Consider the following 26,869-nt stretch of genomic DNA (forward strand, 5'->3'; position numbering starts at 1 on the left):
GAGAAGAGAGAGAGCAGGGAGGACGGGAAGAGTTCAAGGGAATTGGAGAGTGAAAAAGACAGAGAGGAGAAGAAAGAAGAGGAAAAGAGAGGGAAGAGGTTGAGAGGAGGTAACAAACAGGTGAAGCCAGAGGAGGCAAGAGCATGAGCGGCAGAAGGTAGGAGGGGGAGGCATGAAGGGGCCAAAAGCAGAGAAAGAGAGGAGGCCAAAGATGGAAAGGAGACGGAGGTGTGAGGGGGATATAGAGAGAAAAGGGAGCTGGCAAGAGGAGGGAGGAGGAAAATTGAGCTGGATCCAGAGCCAGTGGCTGGCTGGTGCAGAGCTGGATAATCCCCGCTTGTGTGGGAATGAAAGCTGCATTGAGAAGGTTGTTGGCTCTTTCTTGTCCACACTCCAGCCCCCTCGAGAGAAGGGAGGATCAAAGGAAAATTCCTCTAGGGTTCCAAGTGCAAAGGTGTTTTTACAAAACGTGTAGGTTTTCGAATCTGCTTTTCAGAGCCTTTCTGGCCCAGTTCAGAGAGGCCGAAGTATGAAGCTCCCAAGAGTCCAGGGGGGTTTCAGCTTCTCTCTGGCAATATTTGTTGCTCTGAGCTTCGGGCAAGTCCTGGGGAGCCTCATGGCCCACAGAGAGGGGAGTCCACAACCCCCAGAGCCTCAAGGGGCCTAGCACTAGCTAACCCAATATCCCTACACCCCAGCAGAGACCAACACTGAGCCAAACAGATTGGATCCCGACTGACCCGCCAGCCTCCTGTGCTCTCATACATCGTGAGGAGAGAGAAATAGAGGTCATGGTCAGCAGAGGGAACCAAAAGGACCGACAGAAATTTTGTGGAGGCTTGGATGAATTGCACCTCCCTAACCCTGGCCCCTCAGGTCCTTTCCATTCCTAACATTCTTGGACTTTAGGGCCCAAGGATCCTGGGAATAAAATGAGTAAAGTAAAATGAGCAAACCAGCTGAAAGTGCATGAATTCATGAGACTCATGGGACTGAATGAGGAAAATGAATGAATTCTATAGGGCTGAATGAATGAAGGAGTGAACAAACAAGGCAACGAAGGGAGGGGAATAATGACAATGATTATTTCTCCTGTCACCTTCCCATCATCCCTCCATCCCCAAAGACAATGAGGTCAAGAAGTTCAAAATTTCCGCAAGTGTAGCTGTGGGTGGAGAGGTAACATTTGCCTTGACCAGAGAGTTGAAGAGGAGTCTAGAGGGTGTCTGGGAGCCCAGCCGCAGATTCTTTGACTCCTTGGGACCTGTGAACCCATTCCTTGGGTCCACATCCAGGATGATGGAATAACTCCAAGCCAACCTCTAAAGCTTCTGCTTCTGGCTCTAGCTTCCAGTGAACTGCTTCTCCATCCGCTCAACCATTGTGTCCCGCTATGCCCACACCCAGGTTGTGTCTGTCATGACCAACCCACACTCGGAGGCCCAGGAAGCCATCTTTGACTTGGATCTGCCCGGCCTGGCCTTCATTTCCAACTTCACCGTGTGAGCGTCTGGGGGGAGGGGAGGCTCAAAGCCTCCATAGGGGCTGTGGAGGCCTGGAAAGAGGGAGGACAGCTTTGGACACCAAATTTTAGGAGGGGGATTGACAAGCTCGGGCAACAAGGATGGGCAGTGAACTGAAAAGAATAAATTCAATTCAGCACATATCTCCCGATGGGTGAAATGGGGATCGTAATAGCACCTACCTCCTAGGGTTGTTGTGACGATATTATTTGATTATTATGAAATCATCTCCGTACAGCGCTCTGTATAGCAAAAGTGCAATAGCGAGGCTATTATTATTACCGTCGTCATCAACAACAACATGGGTTGGAGGAACCACAGAGCTTTACCAGAGAAAAGAGAAGATAGCTGTCTTTAAATAACCGATCTAGAAAAATTGGCCAGAGGGAAGAATTAGGACCAACAGGGAGAAGTGAAAAGGGAGATAACTAGAAGCAATCACTTCTTCATTGAGCTGTGCAAAAAACAAATGAGGTGCCTTCAAAAGTATCGAGCTTCCTATCACTTCAGGTAATAATAATAGCTGGAATTTCTATCACACTTTAATGCTTACAAGTGCTTTACATTTGTAATCTCTCTGCCCTGGGAAGTAGGTACTATTATGACCCCCATTTTACAGTTGAGGAAACTGAGACTGAGAGAGATGAAATGATTTGCCCAGGGTCACACAGCTAGGAAGTATCTGAGGCTGGATTCAAACTCAGACCTCTCTGACTCCAGGTCAAGTGCTCTATCCATTTTGCCAGGTGGCACAGTGCCTCAAGATTTTCAAGAAGGGCCTGAACATATTCTCTAGAGGGAGTTCCCATATCTTCCAAAGTCCTTTCCGATAAGTCCCTTCCCATCTTGAGCTCAATTTCCTGATCTCTAAAATGAGGGGTAGGACTATAGGGTCCCCAAGGTGTTCTCAGCCCTGCCAGCCCAGGACCCTACATCACCATCCCTCTAGGGGCCTTAGCCCCACACTCTCCACCTTACCCTTATGAGTGAAATGAGCCAGTTGGATTAGATGAGATCATCTCTACAGCCACTCCTTGCTCTAAATCTTGGGAGCCTGTGACTGGCCTGGATGGAGTGAAGGAAGCAGCGGAGGAAGGGAGGAGGAACACTGTTAACAGAAAGGATGGGCTATGTTATAAGAAGGCCTCAAATGCTAAGGGGAATGTCACTGTTCTGTTCAGTGAAATACATACATTAGATTTTAAAATAAATCCAATTTAGTCTCTCCCTTTTGGAGGGAGCAGAAGACTGCCCCCATTACGGGGAGGTCTTCTGTCAGCAAGAGCCTTCTGTGCCGTTAAATCTGGTGCACAGAGTACTCTCTGTTTGGAGGACAGAGACCTGCCTTCTCTTCCCTACAGACGCAGCCACCCATTTCCAGGGCCAGCAACAGAGAGAGGCCTGTTCTGGAGCACTGGGAAAAGGGTACCAAAAGTTTATTTTATTCCCCATGGTGATATAGTCCATTGGGGGAGAAAAGAGACTGATAGACAGAAAGAAAGAGACAGAGAGGAGGGGATGGGGGAGAGGGAGGCATAGAGAGAGAGAGAGAAGAAAGAGAGAAAGAGACAGAGAGAAGAGAAAAGGCAGAGAAAGATGGAGGAGGGAGAGGGAGAGAGAGTCAATGGATAAACATTTATTAGGTGCCTACTATGTGCCAGGCACTGTACCACTGGTTGTTCCTTCCCCTGGCCTGGAAAGGCTCCAAGGACTTGTCTGAGTTCCAAAAAGACTAATTTACCCATTTTATGAGCTGATGTTGGCTTTCTCTGCATCTCTAATGTTACTGCCCTGGCCAGAGTTTAGAGAGGAGATAAAATAAACAGAGAAAGATACTGAGGGGTACCGATTCTGTTTATACAGTGCTTTAAGATTTCCAAAACCCTTTCTTCATTTATACCTATGAGTTAGAAGGATTTTCTTACCATTTCTAGATGGGAGGAGGGGAGAGAATAAACTTTTTTAAAGCACCTACTATGCTCCAGGCGCTGGGCTGAGCCCTTTTACAAATAGGATTTCATTTCATCCTCACTTCGACTCTGCAAGGTAGGTGCTATTTTTTATTCTAAATTTGGAATCAGGTCTTCCTGACTCCAAGCCCAGGGCTCTGTGCCCTGTGGTCCCACCCCTAGCTACCTCTGACGAGAGAATGCATGCTCTCAGAAAAGGTAAGGGACTTTCCCATAGTCACACAGAAGCAGGCTTCGGACCAGTTTCCTTTCTCCCACGTCAGCCCTGGCTGCCTCTTGCCCTAAGTTGCAAGCATTGGTTGCTGCTTGCTGTCTCATCCCTTACTACACGCTTGAGTGGCAGTTAGCACACAGGTACCAAGAAGGCAAAGTTGGAGGGGGAGGGGATGGTGCAGACTTTCTATCTCCTGGACCATGTCCCATAGTACTCTGCGCACAGTAGGTGTGTTTATTAGATGAATGAATTAGTATGGGTTGAGGGGAAGATCTGTTCAAGGTAAGCATTCCCAAAGAAGGTGGGGTTTGGGCTGAGCCTTGAAGGATAGATTTGGTTTGGAGGAGGTAATCGGTCTATGGACAAGAATTGGGGGGGGTGGTAAGGGAAGGGAAGAGGAGTCTAAACTTTATCCTATAGACAATATGGAGCCTTGAAAGGTCCTGGAGTAGGGGGAAGGACAGGATAATTAAGAGGATAAAAAGAAGGTAAGAGTCATCGAATAGCACAATTGGAAAGTCCCTCAGGGGTCATCTAGTTGAAGTATTACTTCCACAGAAATTTCTGTGTGATCTCGGGAAAGTCAGCTCTCTGACCCTGTTTACTCATCAGTAAAATAGCACAGTTGGTTGGAGTAGAAAAAATAGGATTAGTGAGGCCTCAGGGAAGAACTTGGTGTGATTTGGTTAAAAGAAACCAGTGAGGGGCAGCTAGGTGGCTCAATGGGTAGAGCACCAGCCCTGGCATCAGGAGGACCTGAGTTCAAATCTGACCTCAGATACTTGCTAGCTGTGTAACCCTGATTGCCTCCCAAAAAATAAATAAGTAAATAAAAGAGGCCAGTGAGGCTAACTTTGGCCAGTGGCTCACTGTGTGCTTTTAGGAGACTCCTCTACCTTTTCTGAACCTCAGCTGGTTACTCTTCCAGCTCAGAGATCCTGTGAAGCCTAGTAATTTCATTTATTAATTCATTTAGTAATTTTTTACGAGTAATTCCTCGACTCCCTCTTTCCCCATCAGGAACATCAATGGCAAAGTCTACACAGCTGAAGTCAAAGAGAAACACCAGGCTAAGAAAATGTACGAGGAAGCAAGGAAACAAGGGCAGACCGCTGCCCATGTGGCCAGCCAGTAAGGCTCTCCAAATCCATCTTTCCAAATCTGTAGTAGTCTGAAGTGTCTTAGAGTAGTCCTGGCTTCACCAAAGTCCATGTGGCCCTCATTTGGCTTGCAAACTTCATTGACTTGCACGACCCTGGCAATAACGGGTCCCTATCAGCTCCTTCACTTCCCTGCTCCCATTGGCCCTCTAAAATGGAGGATCCTTGCCCTCCCTCCTTAAATGTCTGTAGGCAAATACAAAGTGGGGGAGAGAGAGCCATAGATGTTCCTGCTTCCTCAGTGAAAGGTTAGAGAATCAACAGCTTCCTATTTTCCTAATTCTGAAGTTCTATCTACAAGTGGGGAGGGGGCCCAGGGGAGGGTGTCTCCTGGCCCCTCCAGAACACAAGTAGGCACAGGAGGGTCGGGTGCCACAGCTGGCTTGGGCACAGGATTTAGAATATTTACAATGAAGGAAAAAGCACTCTGACCATGGCAGTTGTTGTTAAAGAATATGAATGACCAAGGGAATGGCTGACTAACTATATACATGCATGATTGCACACACGAGTTGGTAAGTGACCTGGAGAGTAAAATGAGCAAACCAGCTGAGAGTGCCCGAATTCATGAGACTGAATGAGGAAAATGAATAAATTCTAAAGGGCTGAATGAATGGAGTGAACAAACAAGGGAACGAAAGGGGCGCATAATGATAATGACTATTTCTCCTGTCACCTTCCCATCATCCCTCCATCCCCAGAGACGATGAGGTCAAGAAGTTCAAAATTTCCACAAGTGTAGCTGTAAGTGGAGAGGTAACATTTGCCTTGACCTATGAAGAATTGCTCCCTCGCCTCCTGGGAAAACACCAGCACACTGTGAGTGTCAGACCCGGCCAAGTGGTACCAAATCTCAGTGTGGAAGTGACTGTATCAGAGAGGACAGGCATTGACTACATCCACGTGCTGCCCCTCAGAACCAGCCAGCTGCTGACCAATGCTGTTAGAGGTATGTGCTAGGCAGGCCTTAACCACCAACCCCTGAGCCCAAAGGGTAGGCCTAGAGGTTCAGCAGCAAAGTGGGAAAAAGGCAGAGACACAAGGTTGGGCAGGCAAGAAAACCCAAGTGACCCTAGTGGTCATCTGAAGAGGACAGGAGGGAGGTTACTATGGTCAGTCAGGAGAGCATTTTGTAAGTGGGCCCTGAAGTACCAGTAAGTTTGAGATGGAAGAGGAAACTAAGTAGTACTGGGGGGCAGGGTTGGGCCTGGCAGGGGCATATCTACAGGCAGGCAGAGGCCAGGGATCTAGACAGCCCCTGGTGGTCATCTGAGGAACGGGCAGATAGTGGGGGGTCTACGAAAGCCCGTTGGCACGTTTTAAGTTTGAGACCTGAATGATGGTGAGAATGAGTTGAGGCTCCCAGTTTCCCTATTCAGTCCTCTTGTTCTGCTCTTCCTTGGACACTGAAATGTTTGGGGTTGCAGAGAAAAGCAAAAGGAAGTAAAGCGATTCTAGAATCCAGGCATATTGAGAGATCAGCTGAGGTGGAGGGACTGGTGGGGCTGGAGGCAGGAAAGTTTAGGAGGCCTTGAAGCCCCCCATTGTGAGGCTAGAAGGGGAAAGGGAGTTAAGCAGCACCAGCCAATAGGATCACTGGCTTCCACTCCTCCCTGGATCCACACAAAGTATCTATAAACAATCAAGGAAACATGGAAATAATAACTGATTGATCAATACTGAGCCAATTTTCAGATAAGACAGAGGTTACTTGAGATGTCTAATTGTGAGAAAACCCTTTGCATCAATCTTTGGATCTGACTGGGGTTCTGGTCAGTGTAACCAAGGTTCTTGGTTAAAGGTCTCTAAGCAGCAGCTAGGGGTGGTCCAGCTTCCCAGCCAGGCAGGGCCAGGTTCAAACAACGCAATAAGGTTTTCTCCCGATTCCCACAAGTGAATAAAGTTTTCTCACAAGACAGAAGCTGGACTAGACCCGTAATGAACAGAAAGGGAACTGAGCTGGATCCAGAATGGAGTCACTAGATGGAGTCAGTGTGGTCCATTCAGTTCCCACAATTCACCACAAGCTGTTCTAATACCCTCATTATGTGTAATGTTTACTCTTGTGTTTAGACAGATATTATTTACAACCTTAAGGAAAGGTCCATTTATTCTTATGTTTCTAGTGTTTTTAACAGAAGCAGGTATTAGATTTTGTCAAAAACTTTTTTTAGCATCTATTAGTGTTATTATGTGGCTTAATTATTTAAATTATTAACATGGTTTATTCTATTAATAATTTTCTTTATTTGTTGTGAGGATCAAATGAGATCATATTTCTTATACTATCACAGCACAGTGACTGGCACATAGCACATGCCATATAAATGCTTGTTTCTTTCCTTTCCACCCATTCCTCACTTCTTCCTTCCTTATGTTGAACCAACCCTGCATTCCTGGTGTAAATTCAACCTGGTCAGAGTGCATAATTTTCCAAATCCATTATTGTAGCCCACCTACTAATATTTTATTTATAATGTTTGCATCGAGGTTTATTAGAGATATTAGACAATAGTCCTCTTTCTTGGCCCTATTTCTCGCTGGTTTAAGTATCAAGACCGTATTTGTATCATAGAGAAGAAGTGCAAGGGTGCCTTCTTTACTTGTTATTTCAAATAGTTTTTGTATTAATGGAATTAGTTGTTCTTTGAATGTCTGTTAGAATTCACTTACAAATATATCTGGTCCCAAAGTTTTTATCTTTAGTAGTTCACTTATGGCTTACTCAATTTCTTTTTCTGATATCGGATTACTTGAATAGTCTATTTCTTCTTTTTGTTAATGTAGAATTCTACATTTTTTGTAAGTGTTCATTTATTTCTTCTAAGTTGTCAGTTTTGTTCAAATGAAAGTGACCAGAATAGTTTCTGATAATTTCCTCTTCAATTGCTGTGGATTCTACTTTTTCATCTTTCATACAATCTGGTTTTCCTCTCCTTTTTAGTCAGGTTAGTTGGCTGTCTTTTTGTATTAGTTTTTTTTAAAAAACAGCTGCTACTTTTATTGATCAGTTCAAAGGTCATTTTGCTTCTATTTTATCACTCTCTTTAATTTTCAGAATTTCTTTTTTGTTTCTTATGTGGGAATTTTTTATTTGTTGTTGTTCCAGTTTTTTTAATTGTGTGCCCAATTCACTGATTTGTTCTCTCTCATTTGTTGATGAAATTGTTTAGAGATATGAAGTTTTCCCTGAGAACTGTTATCGGGATCCCATAAATTTTGGCATGTCATCACATTGCTGTCACTTTCTCTGATGAAATTTTCTATTGTTTCTATAATTTGCTCTTTGACCCACCAGTTCTGTAGAAATGTGCTATTTAGTCTCCAATTACTTTTCAGTTCACTCTTTAAAAGCCCTTTATTGAATTAATGTTATTGCATTGTGGTCATTAAATTATGTACTTAGCATTTCTACTTTATAAAGAGCTCTTTATACCCCAGTACATGACCAATTTCTATAAAGCTGCCATGGGCAGTTAAGAGAAATAGAAATTCCTGTTTCTATTCTGAGGCAGCTAGATGGCTCAGTGGCTAGAATGCTGGGCTTAGAGTTAGGAGTTCAAATGTGACCTCAAACATTTACTAGCTGTGTGACCCTGGGCAGGTCACTTAAAGTCTGTTTGCCTCAATCCACTGGAGAAGGCAAAGGCAAATCACTCCCGTATCCTTGCCAAGAAAACTCCATAGACAGTATTGACATGCGATGGTCCATGGGGTCACAAAGAGTTGGACACAAATGAATGGCTGAACAACAACAATTCCTAATCAGTAATTGCCAGAGATCTATCATCTCTAATTTTTCTGAAGTTCTATTCAGGTCCTTGACTTCTTGTTTATTTTTTGGTTAGATCTGTCTAGGTCCGAAAGGGGTAACGGTTCCCTCTCCATTATAATTTTACTATCCATTTCTCCCTCCAATTCAATTAACTCTTCCTTTAAATATTTAGATACTATGCTATTTGGTGCTTATGTATTAAATATTGTTATTAATTCATTTTCTATGGTACCTTTAAGCATAATGTCATTAAGCGTAACGTCAATGTATTTCTTTTTATCGTGTCTATATTTATTGTAAGCTTATCTGAAATCATGTTTGTTTACCCTGGTTTTTTAATAGTTCAGCTGAAGCATGAACTGGTTTTAATTCTATGTGAATCTTTGTGTTTCCCATAAACAACATATTGTCAGATTCTATTATCCATCCTGTGATCCTCTTCTGTTTTATGGGTAAGCCCATCCCATTCAAGTTTAGTTATGACTATTAAATGTGTATTTCTCTCCCTCCTGTCCTTTTGCACTCTTTCCTCTCTTTGCTTCCACTCCCTTGTTTATAAAACATTAGAAGGTGGTAATAGAGAGGGAGTTTGCCTGACTTGTGTGATCTGTAAGTGAAGTGGCCTATTTCCACTCAGTTGCAGCTCTTCTCTTCTCCTTGCCCTAATGCTAGGTCTTTACTCATTCTTCCTTTCTTTTTAACTCTTGATTCACAATTAGGGTTAGGATTAGGGTTAGGGTTCATTTGAGTTTCTTTTGCTTATGATGATTCTCCTGCCTTTCCTACTTTACTTTACCTCACCTTCCTCTTAGGTCCATCTTTCCCCCTCCCTTGAACCTGTCCACTCCTACTTCCCTTTTAAGCTTGATGTGTTTCTATACCGAAATCTCTGTGTGTAGGGAAAGGGGGAGGGTATTAGTGTTCAGTGTTCCAAACTGGTCTGGTTCAGATGAAGGTGATACTCATGGGATGCCCGTTCCCCCTACTGCTTCCTCCATGGATATATGTGATTTATCTTATGCATCTCTCTTATAATGGCGATTTCCCTCCCTTTTTTCCACCTTTTTTCCCCCAGGATTGTCCCTTGTTACTCTCTTTTTTATCTTCTCCTAAGACTATCAAAGCAGAAGAAAAGAACCTGCAGGTCCCCTGCTCTATGTACCTTTCTCTAGGACCCTTCCAGGTATGTCTTCTGTTTCTTATCCCCCATTAGCACATAAACAATTCATATTCACATTTTTGTTATTGTTGAGTCATTTTAGTCATGTCTGACTCTTTGTGACCTTTTGGGGTTTTCTTGGCAAAGACACTGGAGTAGTTTGCCATTTTCTTCTCCAGTTCATTTTACAGGTGAGGAACTGAGGCAAGCAGGGTTAAGTGACTTGCCCAGGGTCACACAGCTAGTAAGTGTCTGAGGCCAGATTAGCACTCAGGAAGATGAGTCTTCCTGATTCCAGGCCCAGTGATCTCTCCACTGTAGCTAGCTGCCTCCATACTCACATATGCCCTTATAATTAAACAAATATATGTGCCTTTCTATCTTTCTCATGGCCCCTGCATTTCCATTTCAAAACATCTACTCATTTTTGGCCTTTTCATCAGGAATGCCTGGAAATCCTATATTCCATTAAATAGCTTTTTTTTTCTCTTTATGATTCTACTTAGTTTTGCTGGTGAGGTTATTTTTGGTTGTGAACCTTTATCTTTTCTCTTTGGGAATATTGTTCTCTCTATCTTTTCCTCATAGTGGAAGCTGCTAAATCTTGAATAATCATTACTGTAATCCCTTGGTGCTTGAACTCTTTCTTTTTTGGCTGCTTCTCTGACCTGGAAATTCTGGATTTTGTCTGTGATGTTCCTAAGAGTTTTAATTTGGGAGATTTCTTTCGAGAGCTCACTGGCGAGTTCTTTTTATTTTTATTTTGCCTTCTTGTCCTAAGAGTTTTGAACAATTTTATTCTACAATTTCTTGACATATGGTATTCAGATTTTGTTTTGGTTTTTGGTCATGATTTTCAGATAGTCTGATAATTCTTAGATAGTATCTCCTTGACCTGTTTTGCAGGTCATTTTTCTTATGTTTTTCCAATCTTTTGGTTTTATTTTAGTATTCCCTCTTGTCCCATTGAAGTCTTGGTTTCTGCCTGACCCATTCTAATTTTCAGGACCTGTAGCTCTTGTGTGAGATTTTCCACTGTCTGTAATAAGGCATCTGTTCTACTTGCCATCATTTTCTCCCTAACTATTCCACTTTGCACCTCTTGTTTCATTTCTTTATCCAGGGATCTTTCAAATCTTTCCCCAGATTTGTTGGGGGGGGGTCACTATTCTCTTCAGGATTTACTTATGTTTAGAGGCCCCTCTGGAAATCTCTCAAACCAAGATTTTCGGTCATGTTTTTCCGTGGATTGTTCATTTCATTGGCCTCAGTATCTAAGTTGAGGGACCTGTGCTTGGGGTAGACTGCCTAGTCCTGAGCATGGTGGGCAAGATAAGGCCCCTTCTTCAAAGAACTTCAGGACTGCTCCTCTGTGGGCTCTGCATGGGGGCTCTTGCCACAGGTCCTCTAGAGAGTATGCTAGCCTCCTACCACAGGCAAAGACCTTGGCCTAGAACCCTTCTCCCATCAGTGGGCTGCCCCCCACCTTGAGGACTCCCTGCTGGAACCACCACTGCCTCGCGCTCCCCTTTCTACCCACCCTGGCTTGTCTAGCTCAGGGTTGGGTGGAAGAAGAATCTATAGGTTATTCTTTTTTCTATTTAGACTGGTGCAATTCGAAACCTCAATGGGGTATTTGCTACATTATGGCATGTGGCCATCTACCTATAATCCCTCTTCATTTGGCATTTAAAGCCCTTCACCACCTAGCTTTTTTTCTATTACCAGCTTAATTACACATTGCTTCCCTTCACACATGCTACAGTCCAGTAATGCTGCCCAATTTGCTGTTTTTCACACAACATCCCATCTCCCAACTCCAAACTTTTGCAAGGCTGTTCCCCACACCTAGACTGCTGCTGTCCCTCCTCTCTTCCACCTCTTAGAATCCCTAGATTTCTTCAAGACTCAGTCTGAACTCCACCTTCTACATGAACCCTAATTCCTGATGCCTCTGGCTACTAGTGGCTCCAACATGACCTTTGGGTCTGAGCCAGCTCAAGCCATCTTACAAGAGCTGGTTATTAAATATTCAGCATGAGCACTGGCACCTTCAGCTGGAGCTTGATTAATCTTGTGTCAAATGTGCTTTCCTAAGAAAATGATGGAGAGAATGACAAGGATGTACATTCGACTTCAAAGTGTGACCAAGGCATGGTTCTTTCTTCATCACTTTCTAACCCTAATTCCACTTCTAGAATTTGCTTGTGTCTCTTCTGTGTAGCTCTATATCTGTGCTTTTGCCTCCATGCTAAGCTTGGGGTTAGCTCCTTGAGGACAGACACTGTTTCCAGTTTGGTTTGGTTTTCTAATTGATTGAGAGGCAGAAAAGCAGAAGAAGTGAATTCCAGGCAAGGGGAATGGCTTGTGCAAATACTGATACTACTACTATTACTACTACACTACCACTACTACCACTACTACCACAACTAATAATAACAATAATAATAACTAACATTTATAAAGGGCTTACTATGTGTCAAGTGCTTTACAATTATTATCTCATGTGATCATAAAAAAAAACCCTGGGAGGTAGGGGCTGTTATGATCCCCATTGAGGAAACTGAGGCAAACAGAGGTTTGCCCAGTGATTTGCCCAGGATCACACAGCTAGGAAGTGCCTGAGGCCAGATTTGAACTCGAGTCTTCCTGTCTCCGAGCCTAGTGCTCTATCCACTGTGTCACCTTACTAGGCAAAATCATGGAGACAAAGATAGAATATGAAGTATAGGACCTGGCCGGTTAGGAGTACAATTTGACTGGAAGGTGGGGTTTATACAAGCTGGAAAGGGGTGAGGCTGGAGTGGAGGGGGCACCAGCCTGTAGAGCCACGAAAAGTTTGGAGCAGGGCAGTGGCATGGATAGGAGAGGGAAGAGACCTGGGACAGGGGATGGATTAGGAGGAGAGAAATGTTATCAGTCACCTGGCCTGAGCTGATTGCTATGGCTGTGAATTGACTTTGGCTCTGCGCTTCTTGGACACTGGGACCAGGATAACATTAGGATAAGTGTTCATCTTCTATCAAGCCAAAAATTGACCAAATTTGCCCACAGAAAGAAATGAACTGCATTTTTTTCTGGGGATAGAACTCAAAGAGGACTTTACTCTGTTGGTCCTTGAGGCACAGTTGTTGGGTTGAGCAAGGGATGGAGGTGAGGGAAGAAGGAGAAATCGGGAAAGCAGAAAAAGAAAAATCTACATAGGGCAAAGCCCTAACTTCTGAGAATTCTCAGTCCTATGGGAAGGGGTGGGAGAGATGAGATTCACCCTCCCACATCTCATGAAATGGTCAGAGAACCAGATGGGCCACTGTATAGTCAAGAGCTCAGATTCAGAGAGGGATAGTGGACAACTGGGATGAGGAGGGGTCAGCAGCAGGAGCAATAGCCAAAGCCAAAGGTCAAATGAGGATCTGGAGAGGAGGAAATGGATGAATTCATCCCCATTCCACCCCTTCCTCACTTAGACCTCTGGGCCTGGGCTGAGTGGCTCCTTTCTTCTCATCATTAATCATCCCATACAGGTGAGACTGACTTGCCAACGTCCACCAGGATTGAAAAGAAGGAGACCTGCGCATGGGTCACCTTCACACCAACACCAAGTGAACAGGCTGCCTACTCCAGCCAGGGCATCATGGGGGACTTTGTGATTCAATATGATGTGACTATGAAGGACGTCATTGGTGATGTGCAGGTGATCTGGGCCTTCAGTCAGGAATGCACTGAAGGGAGCCTGCCTTATATTTACCATCCACGTTTAGTCTTGAGAGCATCATCACCCCTAACCTTGAACCTGGCTCTCACACCATACATTATTTCATCTGCTGACCTTACAGCCAGGTTCTTAGTCTCCTAGTAAGGACTTCTTAAAAGCATTGAGGGTGGGACAAGCAAAATCGTGATGCTCTTCCAGGCTTCTCCGTCTCCTGGCCTCTCCCCATTGGCTCCCAGCCCCCAGCTGCTGTCATTCATTTCTGCTGCCACTGGTCTGCTGTCATGATGTGGTGTCCCAAGGGCAAACCTTAGAACTGCTGTGATTTCTTCTGCTGCTCTCTGTTGACATCTCTCTCTCTCTCTCTCTCTCTCTCTCTCTCTCTCTCTCTCTCCTCTCTCTCTGTCTCTCTTCTCTCTGTCTCTCTCTGTCTTTGTCTCTCTCCCCTCTACTTTTCCCTCTCCCTATCTCTCTGTGTGCATGTCTGTGTATCCTTCTCTCTCTCTCTGTTTCTGTATTTCTCTGTTTCTGTTTTTGTCTTTATCTCTCTATCTTCATGTGTCTCTGTCTCTATCTGTCTCTGTCTCTCTAACATTGTGTGTGTCTCTCTCTATCTCTTTCTCTCTCTCCCCAGATCTACGATGGCTATTTTGTTCACTATTTTGCCCCCAGAGGCCTACCTCGTATGCAGAAAAACATCATCTTCGTTATCGATGTTAGTGGCTCTATGACTGGAACAAAACTGAAGCAGGTAACAATTGCCTGGGGGGACTATTAGACAAATCTCCCAGAATTCCAGTCCTGGATTCTAGAGTGTGAGTCAGAGGAGCACAGACGGAATTCCAGTTAGAAGTCCCCTCTCAAAGTAATGGAATGCAACCCTTGCCTGTCCAGGCAGCTCCACCCCAAATGGGCCTTCAGCCTCTGAGGAGCTATGTGAGTTGAACTACATCTGCCCCAAAGGCAGAATTATTCAAGTGTTATTTTGCTTCTCTTTCTTTTCTGCCAGAAGAGTAATCTTTGAACCAGACCGGATAGAGCCACAAAGCACTCTTCCCCACCCCCCCCTTCCCAGTGAGATTAAGATCAAGATAAGTAGGCACAGAGTGAGATGGCCAACCTAGTTGCCCTTTGAAGAGTTCAAGTCCCGAAACACGGATGAATCGCTGTTCAAGGTACTGAAAGAACTGGCTGAGCCATTCATTCTCCATCTGTGGAGATTGGAAGAGGTGTTGAATTGATTTTCAAAACAGGAAAGAAAACAAAATCTTTGACCTATTGGCTAAAGAGCTTGACTTGGATTCCTAGCAAAAATGCAAAACACATTATTTAGGGGCCAGCTAATGGGCATCTAGAAGGGGAAGCAAGGGTTACTAAGAGTCTTTATAAAGAACACATCATGCCAGACTACCTCATTTCCTATTTCTACAGAGTTACTAAAGAGGCAACCTGGTAGAGTGGCCAGTGAACTGGCCTGGGAATCAAAGAAGACTCTGATCTGGGTCCCAAATCAGACGCCAGTGGGCTCTATGACCCTGGCCAACTCACTTGATCTCTCAGTGCAAGGAAACTCTGTAGGACTATGTTGTAGAGAAGTGATAGAAGAAGACTGCACACTGGACCAGTGATCCTCAAATTTGGGGGTCTTAGAGCCCCTTTGTGCTCGTACAAAATATTAAAGCCTCCCCCCACTCGTTTTTGTTTCTGAGGGTTATAGTTATCAGTATTTACCACATTCAGAATTTAAATGTTTTAGGAGCATTCTCAAAATCCTTTGGACCTCACAGAATCAAGACCGGAGACCACACTTAGAGAATCACTTCCCTAGACTTATGAAATCTCAGGTCTGGTAAAACACACACATACACCCACCACACACAAACACACATATATGCATCCATACCACACACAAATATACAAACACATTCACTTAAATACATACACCACATACTACATACAATAAATACACGTGTACATGGGTCCACACACAAACACACATGTGCAAATGCACACTATACGCTACACACCCACATACACATGCCACACACATACACAAACATGTGTGTGTGCACAAAGCTGAAAGAGCAAAATGCCTGGCACACAGCACGCATTTAATGTTTGTTGGCTGACTGAGTCACAGCCCAAAAGATTTTGGAAGGCTAGAACAGAGAGCTGACTATAAGATGAAACTTAATAGATAAATGTCATATACTTTGGATTAAAAAACCAATTTCCCAGGTACAAAGTGGAGGAGACATGGTCACTTCTCTCTTCACCTGCAAAAGATCTGGGGGTTCAATAAAGATTGTGAGGTTCAGTGATTCTGAGGGTCCTGGACCTAGGCCTAGAAGGAGCTTTAGAGGCCCTCAGGCCCAACCCCCTCATTGGACAGGGAAGGAATCCAAGGCTGGGAGCTAGGAATCAACTTAAAATACTATAGTTGGGTTTCAAATTGAATTGCTCAAGGAAAGATATTTGTTCTGTGAAGTTTGGATTCAGTTAGAGGGCCGCACTTGAGGATCTAGAAGAGGGCCATGTGTGACCTCGAAGCCACAGGTTCACCACCCCTGGTCTGGGATTAGGGTTAGGGTTAGAGTTAGGGTTAGTGGACTACAAGATTACTATGTGTCCACAGGATAACTTGCATCTAGTCTTGATCCATAAGACCCAAAAGAGGAAGGATAATTGGAATACAGTGTGTCACAACTAGGGGGTGCCACAGTGGATAAAGTTCTGAGCCAAAATCCAAAAGACCTGAGTTCAAGTTCTACCTGAAGTACTTACTAGCTGGATGACATTGGCCAAGTCATTTAACTTCTGACTACCTCTGTTCCCTTGTCTGTAAGACAGGGATGGGGCAGCTAGGTGGCACAGTGAATAGAGCACTGGCCCTGGAGTCAGGAGGACCTGAGTTCAAATCTGATCTCAGACCAGACACTTGACAGGGCAGCGGGGTGGGGGGGTGGTGGTGGTAAGGCAGGGATAATAAGAGCATTTACCTCCCAGAGTTATTGTGAGGATCAAACAACAGGATGTTTGTAAAGCATTTTGCTAACTTTAAAATGCTACGTAAATGCTCGTTGTTAGTATGATTGTTATTGGAGTGTTGAGCTCCACAAGAACTCAGAGGAGGGGGCGATCTATTAGATAGGTAAGTAGTTATACAAGCATTTCTTATCTCTTATCTCCCACTGCATCCTAACTGAACAATTAAAATACAATCAAATTAAACCCTCATAACAAGTTTGCATGGTCAAACAAAACAAAGTCCTATGTTGACCATGTCCCAAAATGTATGCATGTATGTACTCATGTGTGTATGTACACATGTATGTGTACATATGTGTGTATGCATGCACTTCTCATCCTTCATTTTGAGTCCATCACCTTGCAGGCCACTTGCAGGCTCTGATCTAAGAGTTTGAAACTTCTCCTCTAGACTCAGGGCTCAAAAGTCTTTCAAAGTCATTTTCCTCCATAATATTGTCAGTCTATAAATCGTTCTCTCAGCTCTGCTCTCCTCACTCTGCCATCCCTTCATAGAGGTCTGCCCAGTTTCCTCTGAAACCATCTATTTTGTCATTCCTTATGATGCAATAATATTCCATTATATCCACATACCGTAATATGCTCAGCCGTTCTCCAATAGGTAGGCACCCCTTGCTTTCCAGTTTCTTGCTACTGCAAAAAGAGTGGCTATAAATATTTTTGTTCTTACGGCTCCTTTTTCCTCTTTCCTTGATCTTTTTGGGGTCTGGGCCTGGTAGTGGCATCGATGGGTCACAGGGTATGCATGGTGCAATAACTTTTGGGTCAGAGTTCCAAATTGTTTTCCAGAACAGCTGAACTGATTCACAGTTATGCCAATAGGGCACAAGTATACCTGTTTTCCCCCGGTCCCTCCAGCATTTGACGTTTTCCTTTTTTAACCAACTTTTCCCATGTGATGAATGTAAGAGGGAACCTCAATGTTGCTTTAATTTGCATTTCTTTAATTATTAGTGATTTGGAACATTTTTTCATATGGTCATTGCTAGTTTAAATTTCTTGCTTTGAAAATTGTCAGTTCATATCCTTTGAGCATTTCTCAATTGGAAGATGGCTCTTAGTGTTCTAAACGTGAGTCAGTAAGGAAGAAGAGAACATGATGGCCTAAGGGTAATCAGGGAGAGCTGCCTGAAAGAAGCCAGCATAAAGGGGAGGCAGGTGGGGGGGAGAAAAAGACTGGATGGCAGACGGTTGTGGTTGTTATTGAGTAGTTTCAGTCGTGTCCGACTCTTCGTGACCCCATTTGGGGTTTTCTTGGCAGAGATACTGGAGTGGTTTGCCATTTCCTTCTCCAGCTCACTTTACAGATGAGGAAACTGAGGCAAACAGGGTTAAGTGACTTGCCCAGGGTCACACAGTTATTCAGTGTCTGAGGCCAAATTTGAACTCAGGTCCTCCTGACTCCAGGGCTGGTTCTCTGACCACTGCAGCGGCACCTACCTGCCTGTATGGCAGATACAGTGATCTGAAACATGATCTTAAACATGCTTTCTGTCCATATCTTGACTGCTGCAGACTAAGAAGGCTATGCCTGTGATCCTGGGGGACCTGTACCCAGAGGACTATTTCAACATCGTGACCTTCTCTGACACTGTCCACATCTGGAAGGCTGCTGGTTCCATTCAGGACACACCCCCAAACATACAAAGGGCCAAGGCCTACGTTGGCAGAATGGAGGTGGGCAGATGTTCGTATATGAGTTCTCCACTTCAATCCCTCCCACCCCAGCCATCCCCCTCCAGAGATTGCCAAGCACCAGATGTCTAAAGTCAGTGCTATTTGCTGAAGACCCCTGACTGCTTGTAGCCCCAAAAATTTCCTTATTTGAGCTTCATGTTTTCACTGTCAGGCTTCACTGTCCTATTCTGTAATGTAAGGAAGTGGGACAGTTGGCTGTCTCATGTGCATTCACGCTCTCCCACTCCATGACCCTAAATCCCTTCCCCTCGATAAACAGATGGTGAGGAGGGTCTGGGGTTACAGAGAGGGGCAGAGTCAGAGTAGGTGATCTCCAAGGCCCCTCCCATCTCTGACATGCTGTGACCCTAAGTCCTCCTGTGATGATTTCAAAGGCCCCATCCCCTTTTTCATTCATCCTGACATTCTGCCGCTCTCTCTGGCCCTCACTTTTCCCCTCTGTAACACAAAAATAGAATAATTTGAGAACAAGACAGGATAAAGATGGCTCAATCCCTCACAGCCATCTGGTGAGCTAAGAGTGTTGGCCTCATAAAGAAGAGGATGAGAGATGGCAGAGAGCTCAATCTCATCCCAGTTGACTAGGGTGCCAGGAATGACACCCATCAGAAAGCCAGAGACTGAGAGACTTGGTCTGTCCAGAGAGATGAGACTCAGTCCCATAAGCTGACTAGAGAATGAGACGGACCAGGAGCCTAAGGGTGAGGCAAAGACAACGTTGGCAGGCCCATAACACAGATGGGGACCTTGCTAAGGGAAGGAGGTGGAACAGCAGTCCTTGAAGGACTACAGGAGGAGCCATTAGAACTGGGAGGGAAGGGTGGCCCACTCCAGAGGCAATGGACAAGCTGGGGGGAGGGGTAGCCTCTGAGGTAGGGGGTGGGGTGGGGGTGGGGAGCTGGCTACTCATGCCAGGCCTCTGCCTTCCCCAGGGACAGACATGAATGCAGCTCTCCTGGCAGCAGCCTCCATACTGAACCAGAGCATTGCAGGGCCCTCAGGAGAGGCTCGCCTGGTCATCTTCCTCACGGATGGGGAGCCCACAGCAGGAATGACCTCACCTGCCCGCATGCTCGCCAATGCCCAGAGGGCCCTGGCTAGCCAGGCAGCCCTCTTTGGCCTAGCCTTAGGCGACGACGCCGACGTGCCCCTTCTATGCCGCCTCTCGCTCGAGAACCGAGGCACAGTCTGCAGCATCTGAGAGGACCAAGATGCTGCCCTGCAGCTCAAAGGCTTCTATGACCGCGTCGCCTCCCCTCTGCTATCTGACATCCGCTTCCACTACCAGGCCAGGCAAGCTGGGAGGGCCAAACCAGCAGGGAGCCACTTCCCCAACTACTTTCAGGGCTTGGAGCTGGTGGTGGTGGGCCAATTAGGTCAGGGGGAGCCTGAGCTCCAGGTGCACTTGGAAGCCCGGGGCCCACACAACCACCTGCTCACAGCATCTCGGAGTGAGGAGGCTGCCAGTGGCACAGAGCCAGCATTTGGCTGCCTGTCCCACGGGGAGCTAAGCCCAGGCCAAGGCTTCCTCCAGCGCCTTTGGGCCTACTTGACCATCCAGGGCTTGCTGGAAACTCGCCTTGGGGCCAATGACTTAGCCACCCACAGCCTGCTGATGGAAAAGGCCCTCAACCTCTCTCTGCATTTCCATTTTGTGACGCCCCTGACCTCACTGGTTGTGGTGAAGCCAGAGGAGGAAGCCGAAAAGGAGCAGGGCCCACCTCCAGCCCTGGCAGCCATAGACCAGCCCACAGCTACCGGGAAGTCCCCAAGGCCTCCTATCCTTACTGGCCCCACTGAGCCCCTGCTCCATGGGGCAAAATTCACTACCACTTCATCTGGGCCTTCATCTGCAGCCAAAATGGGGAATCCCAGGGTGATCAAACAGAATCTAACTCCACCTGTGCCCTGGGTGCACCCAGCTCATGGGGATGCATTGCCTGTGAAACCCACAGCATCTTCATTCCCCACGACTGGCTCCTTGTCTCCTCCCAGAGTGGGCCCCATCACTCATCTGAGTTCCATCACCCCATCACTCCTGACTTCCCCCCAAACTGGAGCTCTATTACATCCCAAACCAAACAGTTCATCTTGGTATAATCCTGGCATTCTGGCACCCCCTAGATCTGGCTCCCTAGCCACCCCTAAACCCAGCACCCAAATTCACCCAAGTCCTAACATCTTGTTAGCCCTTAATTGGCCACTGAGCTCCCCATCTCCTCCCAGGGCTATTTCTCCATCTCTCCCCAGAACTGACTCCCTGGTTCACCTAAATCCTGACATTTCATTATCGTCATCTCTCCGAAAACATGTTTCTCTGGGTCCCCCTAAACCTAGATCCAAATGTCAACACTCCAAACTCTAACTCTTCCTATTTCCCCAAACCAAGCACCCTATTTCCTCCCAAACTGGATCATCTTTCTTTCCCCAGAACTTAAGCCCCATCATCTCCCAAACCAAACATCTTACCCCAACACTCCCCCAAATCTGACACCTTGTCCCCCTCTACGTCTAGCTCCCAGTTTCCCCCCAGACCTGGCTCCCCAGGTTCTCCAAATCTAACATTCAATCCCCACAAACCCAATTCCTCATCTCTCCCTAAAGCTCAAGTTCTGCCACAACCTAACCCAAGTGTCCCATCCCAGCATACTCCCCCCAAATGGGATCTGCTAGCTTCCCATGTTCTGAGCTCCCCATCACTCCCTAGACCTTCCACTCTGTTTTCCCAAAATGTCACAGCAAGTCCTGATATTTTGAAAGCATGGAACCCTCGCCCCTCATCTGCCCCCCAACTTGGTTCCCCACCACTCCCCAAAACTAGAGTACCATTGTACCCCAATCTTCGTGTTCCAGCCCAGTCTGGTCCTAACTCCCAGTCTTCCCCCAGACCTAGTTCCTCCTCTCTCTCTATCCTGAGCCCCCCACCTCCCTATAACTTGAGCACACCTGAGATCATCAGTGTCCTTGTTCTCCCTAAGGAGCTAGGCCAACTTCTGGAAACTCTGCCAGATTCTGGGTTCTCCGAGTCCTTGAAGCCTCCAACTAGCTACACCTTCCCCAGTAGCCACAGCCAAGGGAACAGACATGGTGAGTCTGCCCTTGCCCCCCAGCGTGAACCTTCTTCCAAGTCTCTCAAGGTTCAGAATCCCTCTTTGCTTGTAGGACCTCTGGGGCTTTGAACGTCACTTCCCAAGAGTAGCTCTATGTCAGTGTATCTCTCTAAGAGTCTCTGAATGATTGTCTCTGTGTATCTCTAGATATTTCTGTAGAAATCTGAGTCTTTCAATGACTCCCTTCATATCTCTGGATATCTCTTGTGGGTCTCTGGATCTTTGAATGTCTCTGCATGTGTCTTGAGTTGTCAAATGTCATTGTCTGGATGCCTCTCTTGTTTGTATGCCTGTGGGTCTCTTCATAATTATATGTCTATGGGTCTCTGGGTCTCTCTGAGCATCTCTGTGATTATGGGTCTCTGGGTACACACACACACACACACACACACACACACACACCCCTGCCAGTCTCTCTGTGGGTATCATAATGTCTCTGTGGCTGACTTTTGATGCCTTTCTCTGCTACTTGTGTGTTTCTGTGGGGTTGCCAGGCCTTTGAGTTACTGTTTCTGTATCTCTGTAACAATGTGTCTCTGGGTACCTTGCTTAAGTTCGGGGTCTTGGAATGGTCGTCTGTGGTCGTGGGTCTCTGGGATTTGGAAAAACCAGTCTTTGGGCAAAAGGCTTGGGGCAGGGAGTTAGAAGCAGGGGAAGAATGGTTGGGGTGCGCTTCTTACCTTGACTTCTCTCTGAGCTAGTTAAGAATTCATTCATAGGTAACTTACCAAGCTAGCCTTGCAGGGCCCAGTCTTTAGGGAGGTCCCAGACTTTCAAGGAAAGCAAGAAATGCTGGCACATGACAGAATCTCAAAGGCCCAGCAGAAGTTGGGGTTGGGGGGGGCAGTCAAAATTCTCCTGCAAAGAGACAAATTGGGGACTCCAGCAACCCTCTTCCCTCTTTCTTTAAACTCCCAGGGATTCAAGGTGAGCCTCAGAAATCTTCATCGGTTTTTACCTTCTCCTCTTCAGGTATGGAAACTCATTTGTTTGCTATCTGTTGGAACTGGGGGCCCAGCAGGTAAAAGAAGCCCCCAGTGGCTTCCCCTGCACTCCTTCCTCAGTGTCTTTGTGCCTTGCAGTGGATGGGGATCCACATTTTGAGATCCAGTTGCCAAACTCGGAGAGTAGAATCTGTTTCACGGTGGATGGAAGGGCAGGGGACACACTTCAGCTCATCAGAGACCCTGAAGCAGGTAAGGGACCCAGAGAAAGGGGGGAAGATGCAGAGAGACAGGGAGACAGAAAGACAGGGGCTAACAGTGAGACCTTGAGACTCCAAAGGCCCAGAAGCCTAGAAGAAACAAAGAGATTTCTATAGTGCTTTATGTGGATGGTGTCATTGCACCCTTCCAACAACCACCAACCCTAGGAGGTAGGTGTTTTTATTCTTCCCACTTTAATACCATTATCTTCCCCCACTTCCCGGGTTTATATCAAAGAACTTGGAGGGGGGAGGAGAGAGGAATAAATCTGTGCCCACAAAAAAGGTCTCATCTCTATCTTTGACCCACATGACCTCAGAGGTCATTTAGTCCACTGCCTTCATTTTGCAGATGAGGAAACTGAGGCACAGTGAGGAAAGTGAGGTGAAATGACTTCCAGGTTACGAGTAGGTAGTGTCAGAGTCAAGATATTTATTTAAGTTCTAGGACTCGGATCCAACACTTCTCTCACTGTACTACCTCATCTCTAATTAGGTACAGAAATCTGTCTCTAGGAACTCAGGTACAAAAAAAAAAAAAAGTTGAGCTAAGCATTGTCACAACTGTAGAATCAGGGAGAACTCTTCCCTGAATTTTAGGGTTAAGGTATGAAATAGGGAAATGGAAGACAAAAGTATCCTAAAGGACTTTCTTCATCTTCTAAATATCTTTCTCCATTGCCAGGAGCAGTTGGGAAGAGGGAACAATAGTGTCTTTGCTCCAAAGCTTTTCCTTGAGACTTTAATGTTGGGGGGGGGGAAGTATTCAAGGTTTTCTAACATTCTGATTAGAGAAGGCCTCAATTTACCAATAGCCCTGCATAGAAAGAAGTCGGCACCATCTTAATTCCTTGACATTCACAGAGGAAGGCCAGCACTCGCAGTTCAAGAAGGCCAACAAAATAACAAACATACCCTTCTATGCATACACTGTAGGCAGGGCGCAGGACTACAGAGCCCGATCACTGAGGAATGGATTGTAGCAGTCCCAGTTTGCTGGGAGGGTGGGCAAATGCAGGGGAGGGAGAGAATTCAAGACCCTAAAGACTCACATACAAAATGCTCCACAGATAAAGATAATACAATACTGCCGTGGTGCTGGGACTGCATTAGTTTGAGAGGTCCCTCCAATAATGAAAATCAGGGCCCCTCCAGGGTCACTCTTGCCTACAGCCTCCCATAATTTCATAGTGGGGATGGGGGGAGGGGGAAGGGGAGGGATTAAGTTGCTGGAGGATTTCTTAGATTTCTCATGAAATCTAAAGGTTACTATCATCACCAGTACACTGGCCAACTGGCCATGACTATTGTGGCCATAACAGCATACTAAAGAAAGAGAATTACAAAATAGCCATCGATGCCATGTGACCCCTGCCACTTCTGCAGTGATGGTGAGAGAGTGTCCAGAAAGGGGCAGAAACTTCAGAGAATCGTAGAGCTTTTTAGAATGTCTTCAAAATGAGATTCAAAATTAGATTGGACTGTGCATAAACATATCTACACAAAGAAATATGCAGAAATACTGAGATAAGAATCCAAAGAGCCAGAAGGTCATAGCAAGAATAGCAGAGCCACAGGGAGACCCAGAGTGGAGTGAGGACTGGGAGATGACAGAAAAGTCCATTCAGTGAGACTTACAAAGAGAAAACAATAGAGCTACAGGGACCAGAAATCCATAGAGAGCCAAACCTTCACAAAGACCTCAAGAAAGATCTGCAGAGACAAAAAAATAAATAAATAAAAGCATACCAAAAAAACCAGAGGAGCATCATGGCCTAGGTGGGGATGTAAATTGTGTGGCCGAGGTTGGGACTTGTGACAGGCACATTGGAATGCCAACACCTAGACAAGTCCTTTCTCCTCTCTGGGCCCGTTTCCTCAGCTATACAATGAGTGAATTAGACTACATGCTCTCTGAGGTTCCTTCCAACTCAAGATGTTATTTTCCCCTGCCCCTTGGGGGCTACACTGGCCTTACCTAGAACGTTAGGAGACCCAATGGTCTGTGACGTCCCTTAACTCTCTGAGTCTCTGATTCTAAATCCTGAAAGATACCGAGAGAGAGACATCCCAAACTCCCCAGAGTTGGACCCATACGAACTCCTTCTCGCCACACACAGCCAAGCCGGTCATCCTAGATCTGTATTCAGCCTAGATTCCAGCCTGACTAGCCCTCCCAGTCCTTCTCCTATCACTGGGCATGCATCATTGCTTCAAACCTGTGAGGTCAGTGAGCATCTGAGGGAATACCCATCTCTCCCCTGACTCCAGGGCTGCTGGTCAGTGGCCACCTCCTAGGGGCACCTCCGAAGCCAGGTCATGAGCATCGGACCCACACCTACTTTGACAGGATCATGTTGGCTGTGAGGAGACTCCAGGACCCTTTCGTTATCCATGTGACCCCTCACCAGATCAGCCTAAAGATGGAGGGCATGACAAAGAGACTCAGCTGGGACTGGCCTCTTCTCATCCTGCAGCATGGGCCTGGACTGGAGCTGATTCTACAGCACAAGAGCACCTTCACCATTCGTCTCAGTCTGCACCTTGAGTTCCTTATCAGGAGGCACCATGATAGGCATCCCACACCCCTGAGGCTCCCCCATCTTGGTTTCTACATGGTTAATGGGCATGGCCTGAGCCACTCTGCTCAGGGCCTCCTGGGTGAGAAGATGCTGTCATTACTTCCTCTCCTTGAACCCAAGGCCTTTCGCCACCTAGCCTCAACCTCCCTCTCCAGCCTCCTCTTCCTATACACGCACAAAACGCATTCCTCTGCTCCTACCAGGCAGCAGCCCCCCAAGTCTGACTCAAGCTTTCAAGATTCTTTTTTGGCTAATAATGCCTCTCTGGTTTGGAAAACTAGAATTCCAGTTCGCAAAACCCTCGATACTGGTCAAAAGTCTCTGGATTGACCAAACCCTTGGGGACTCGCTTTGTTTCATCACACCCTTGCTACGCATCTGGGTAGTGGGCAGGACAGGAATCATCACCCCCATTGGTTGGAAGGGAAATGAAAGGAGGCCTAGAAAGAGAGACTAATCTCCAAGCCCCAGAAATAACACCAAATCTCTCTCTGCTCATGTGTTCCCACAGGACAATTCCAGCACACGGATCTCTTTGTGAAGCAAACGGTCAGGGGGGCTTGGCTAGAAAGGCCAAATGGCCCCAACATGCCTCTGGCCCCTGCTGTCCCAGGGAAGGAGTTGCTGTCTAGGGGCCCCTGCTGGAGGGTGAAGCATCAGGACGTGGAGAAGCTGCTGGGTAGACCCTACACAGCCTTTGTCCTCTGAGAGGCAACTGCTCCCTGTGGGGAGACTGCCTTGCCTGTAGCCACCCTGCCCCCAAGTCCAACCTGCCATCAGGCCCTGATGTCTTTCCCGCCTACCCTGCCCTGAAGTTTCTCCTTCCTACCTTCTCTTTCCTGCTCTTCTCCCCCCTCCCCTTCTCCTCTTGGTTTCTCTTTTCCTGATCATCTCTTCTTTGATAGGATGTGAGATTTAGAGTTGGGGCTTTAGAGATTTAGATGACACTGAGTTCAGTGACCACATTTGGCAGAAGAGAGAAGGGAGTCCCAGTGGCTTACATGATTTGCCCAGGGTCACACAGGATTCAAATTCAGGTCTTAGTACTCTGTCCACTGCGAGAAAGGGGAAAGGCCAATGGGAATCCTTTGCCAATTCACCCAGTCTGCATGTGTGGTGTGTGTGTGTGTGTGCGTGTGTGCCTAGGTGTGCCTAGGACTACACTATGTTGCCTCTTTCACTCCCTGCTTGCTCTTTCCTGAGTTATTTCTCTCCTGGCATTTGCTCCTCCACTCTTTCCATCTACTCTGATTCTGTCCCTCAGTCTCCAGTCCTTTCTCCTTTCTTTCCCACTCTCCTCGAATCTCAAGGCAGAGAGAGAGAGAGAGAGAGAGAGAGAGAGAGAGAGAGAGAGAGAGAGAGAGAGAGGAAGCAGCATGTACCAGGCCAGTCAGACCACCTCCATCGCCTGGACCACCGTCTCTCCTCAGAACCTGATGGGACAGCTCAGGACCCTGAGCCCAAGGGTCTCAGGAAGAGCAGTGTCCTCCGGGCCACCAGCTCTACTTCCAGGCCAGCCATCATTGAGCAGAAAGTCTTATGGGAAGGGGGCCCACCTTCCTCATCACCACCAGCAACAGCTGCTGACCAACTGCAGGCAGACAGAGTTACAGGAGCCCTGAGAGTGGCTGCACTCCCCAGATCACTGGTCCTGCTTTTACCCTGACCCTCATGGCTGTTATACAGAGGAAAGCAACTTCTACAGAGAAGGGGC

General features: G+C 46.4%; 1 protein-coding gene across 1 annotated transcript; it reads left to right on the forward strand.

The window, feature by feature from the left end:
* Window positions 1–791: 791 nt before the first annotated feature.
* ITIH6 (inter-alpha-trypsin inhibitor heavy chain family member 6) lies at window positions 792–25,863 on the forward strand. Its single transcript, XM_027877228.1, is given in 15 exon segments — window positions 792–876; window positions 1,127–1,179; window positions 1,348–1,502; window positions 4,728–4,838; window positions 5,569–5,816; window positions 13,326–13,495; window positions 14,148–14,264; window positions 18,077–18,248; window positions 19,192–20,255; window positions 20,775–20,806; window positions 21,147–21,346; window positions 22,288–22,341; window positions 22,452–22,565; window positions 24,845–25,234; window positions 25,667–25,863. Coding segments are annotated over 15 exon segments (3,162 nt in total).
* The last annotated feature ends 1,006 nt before the right edge of the window (window positions 25,864–26,869 follow it).

Source organism: Vombatus ursinus, unplaced genomic scaffold (assembly GCF_900497805.2).
Source record: "Vombatus ursinus unplaced genomic scaffold, bare-nosed wombat genome assembly UNPS02004241.1, whole genome shotgun sequence".
Taxonomy (NCBI): Eukaryota; Metazoa; Chordata; class Mammalia; order Diprotodontia; family Vombatidae; genus Vombatus; species Vombatus ursinus.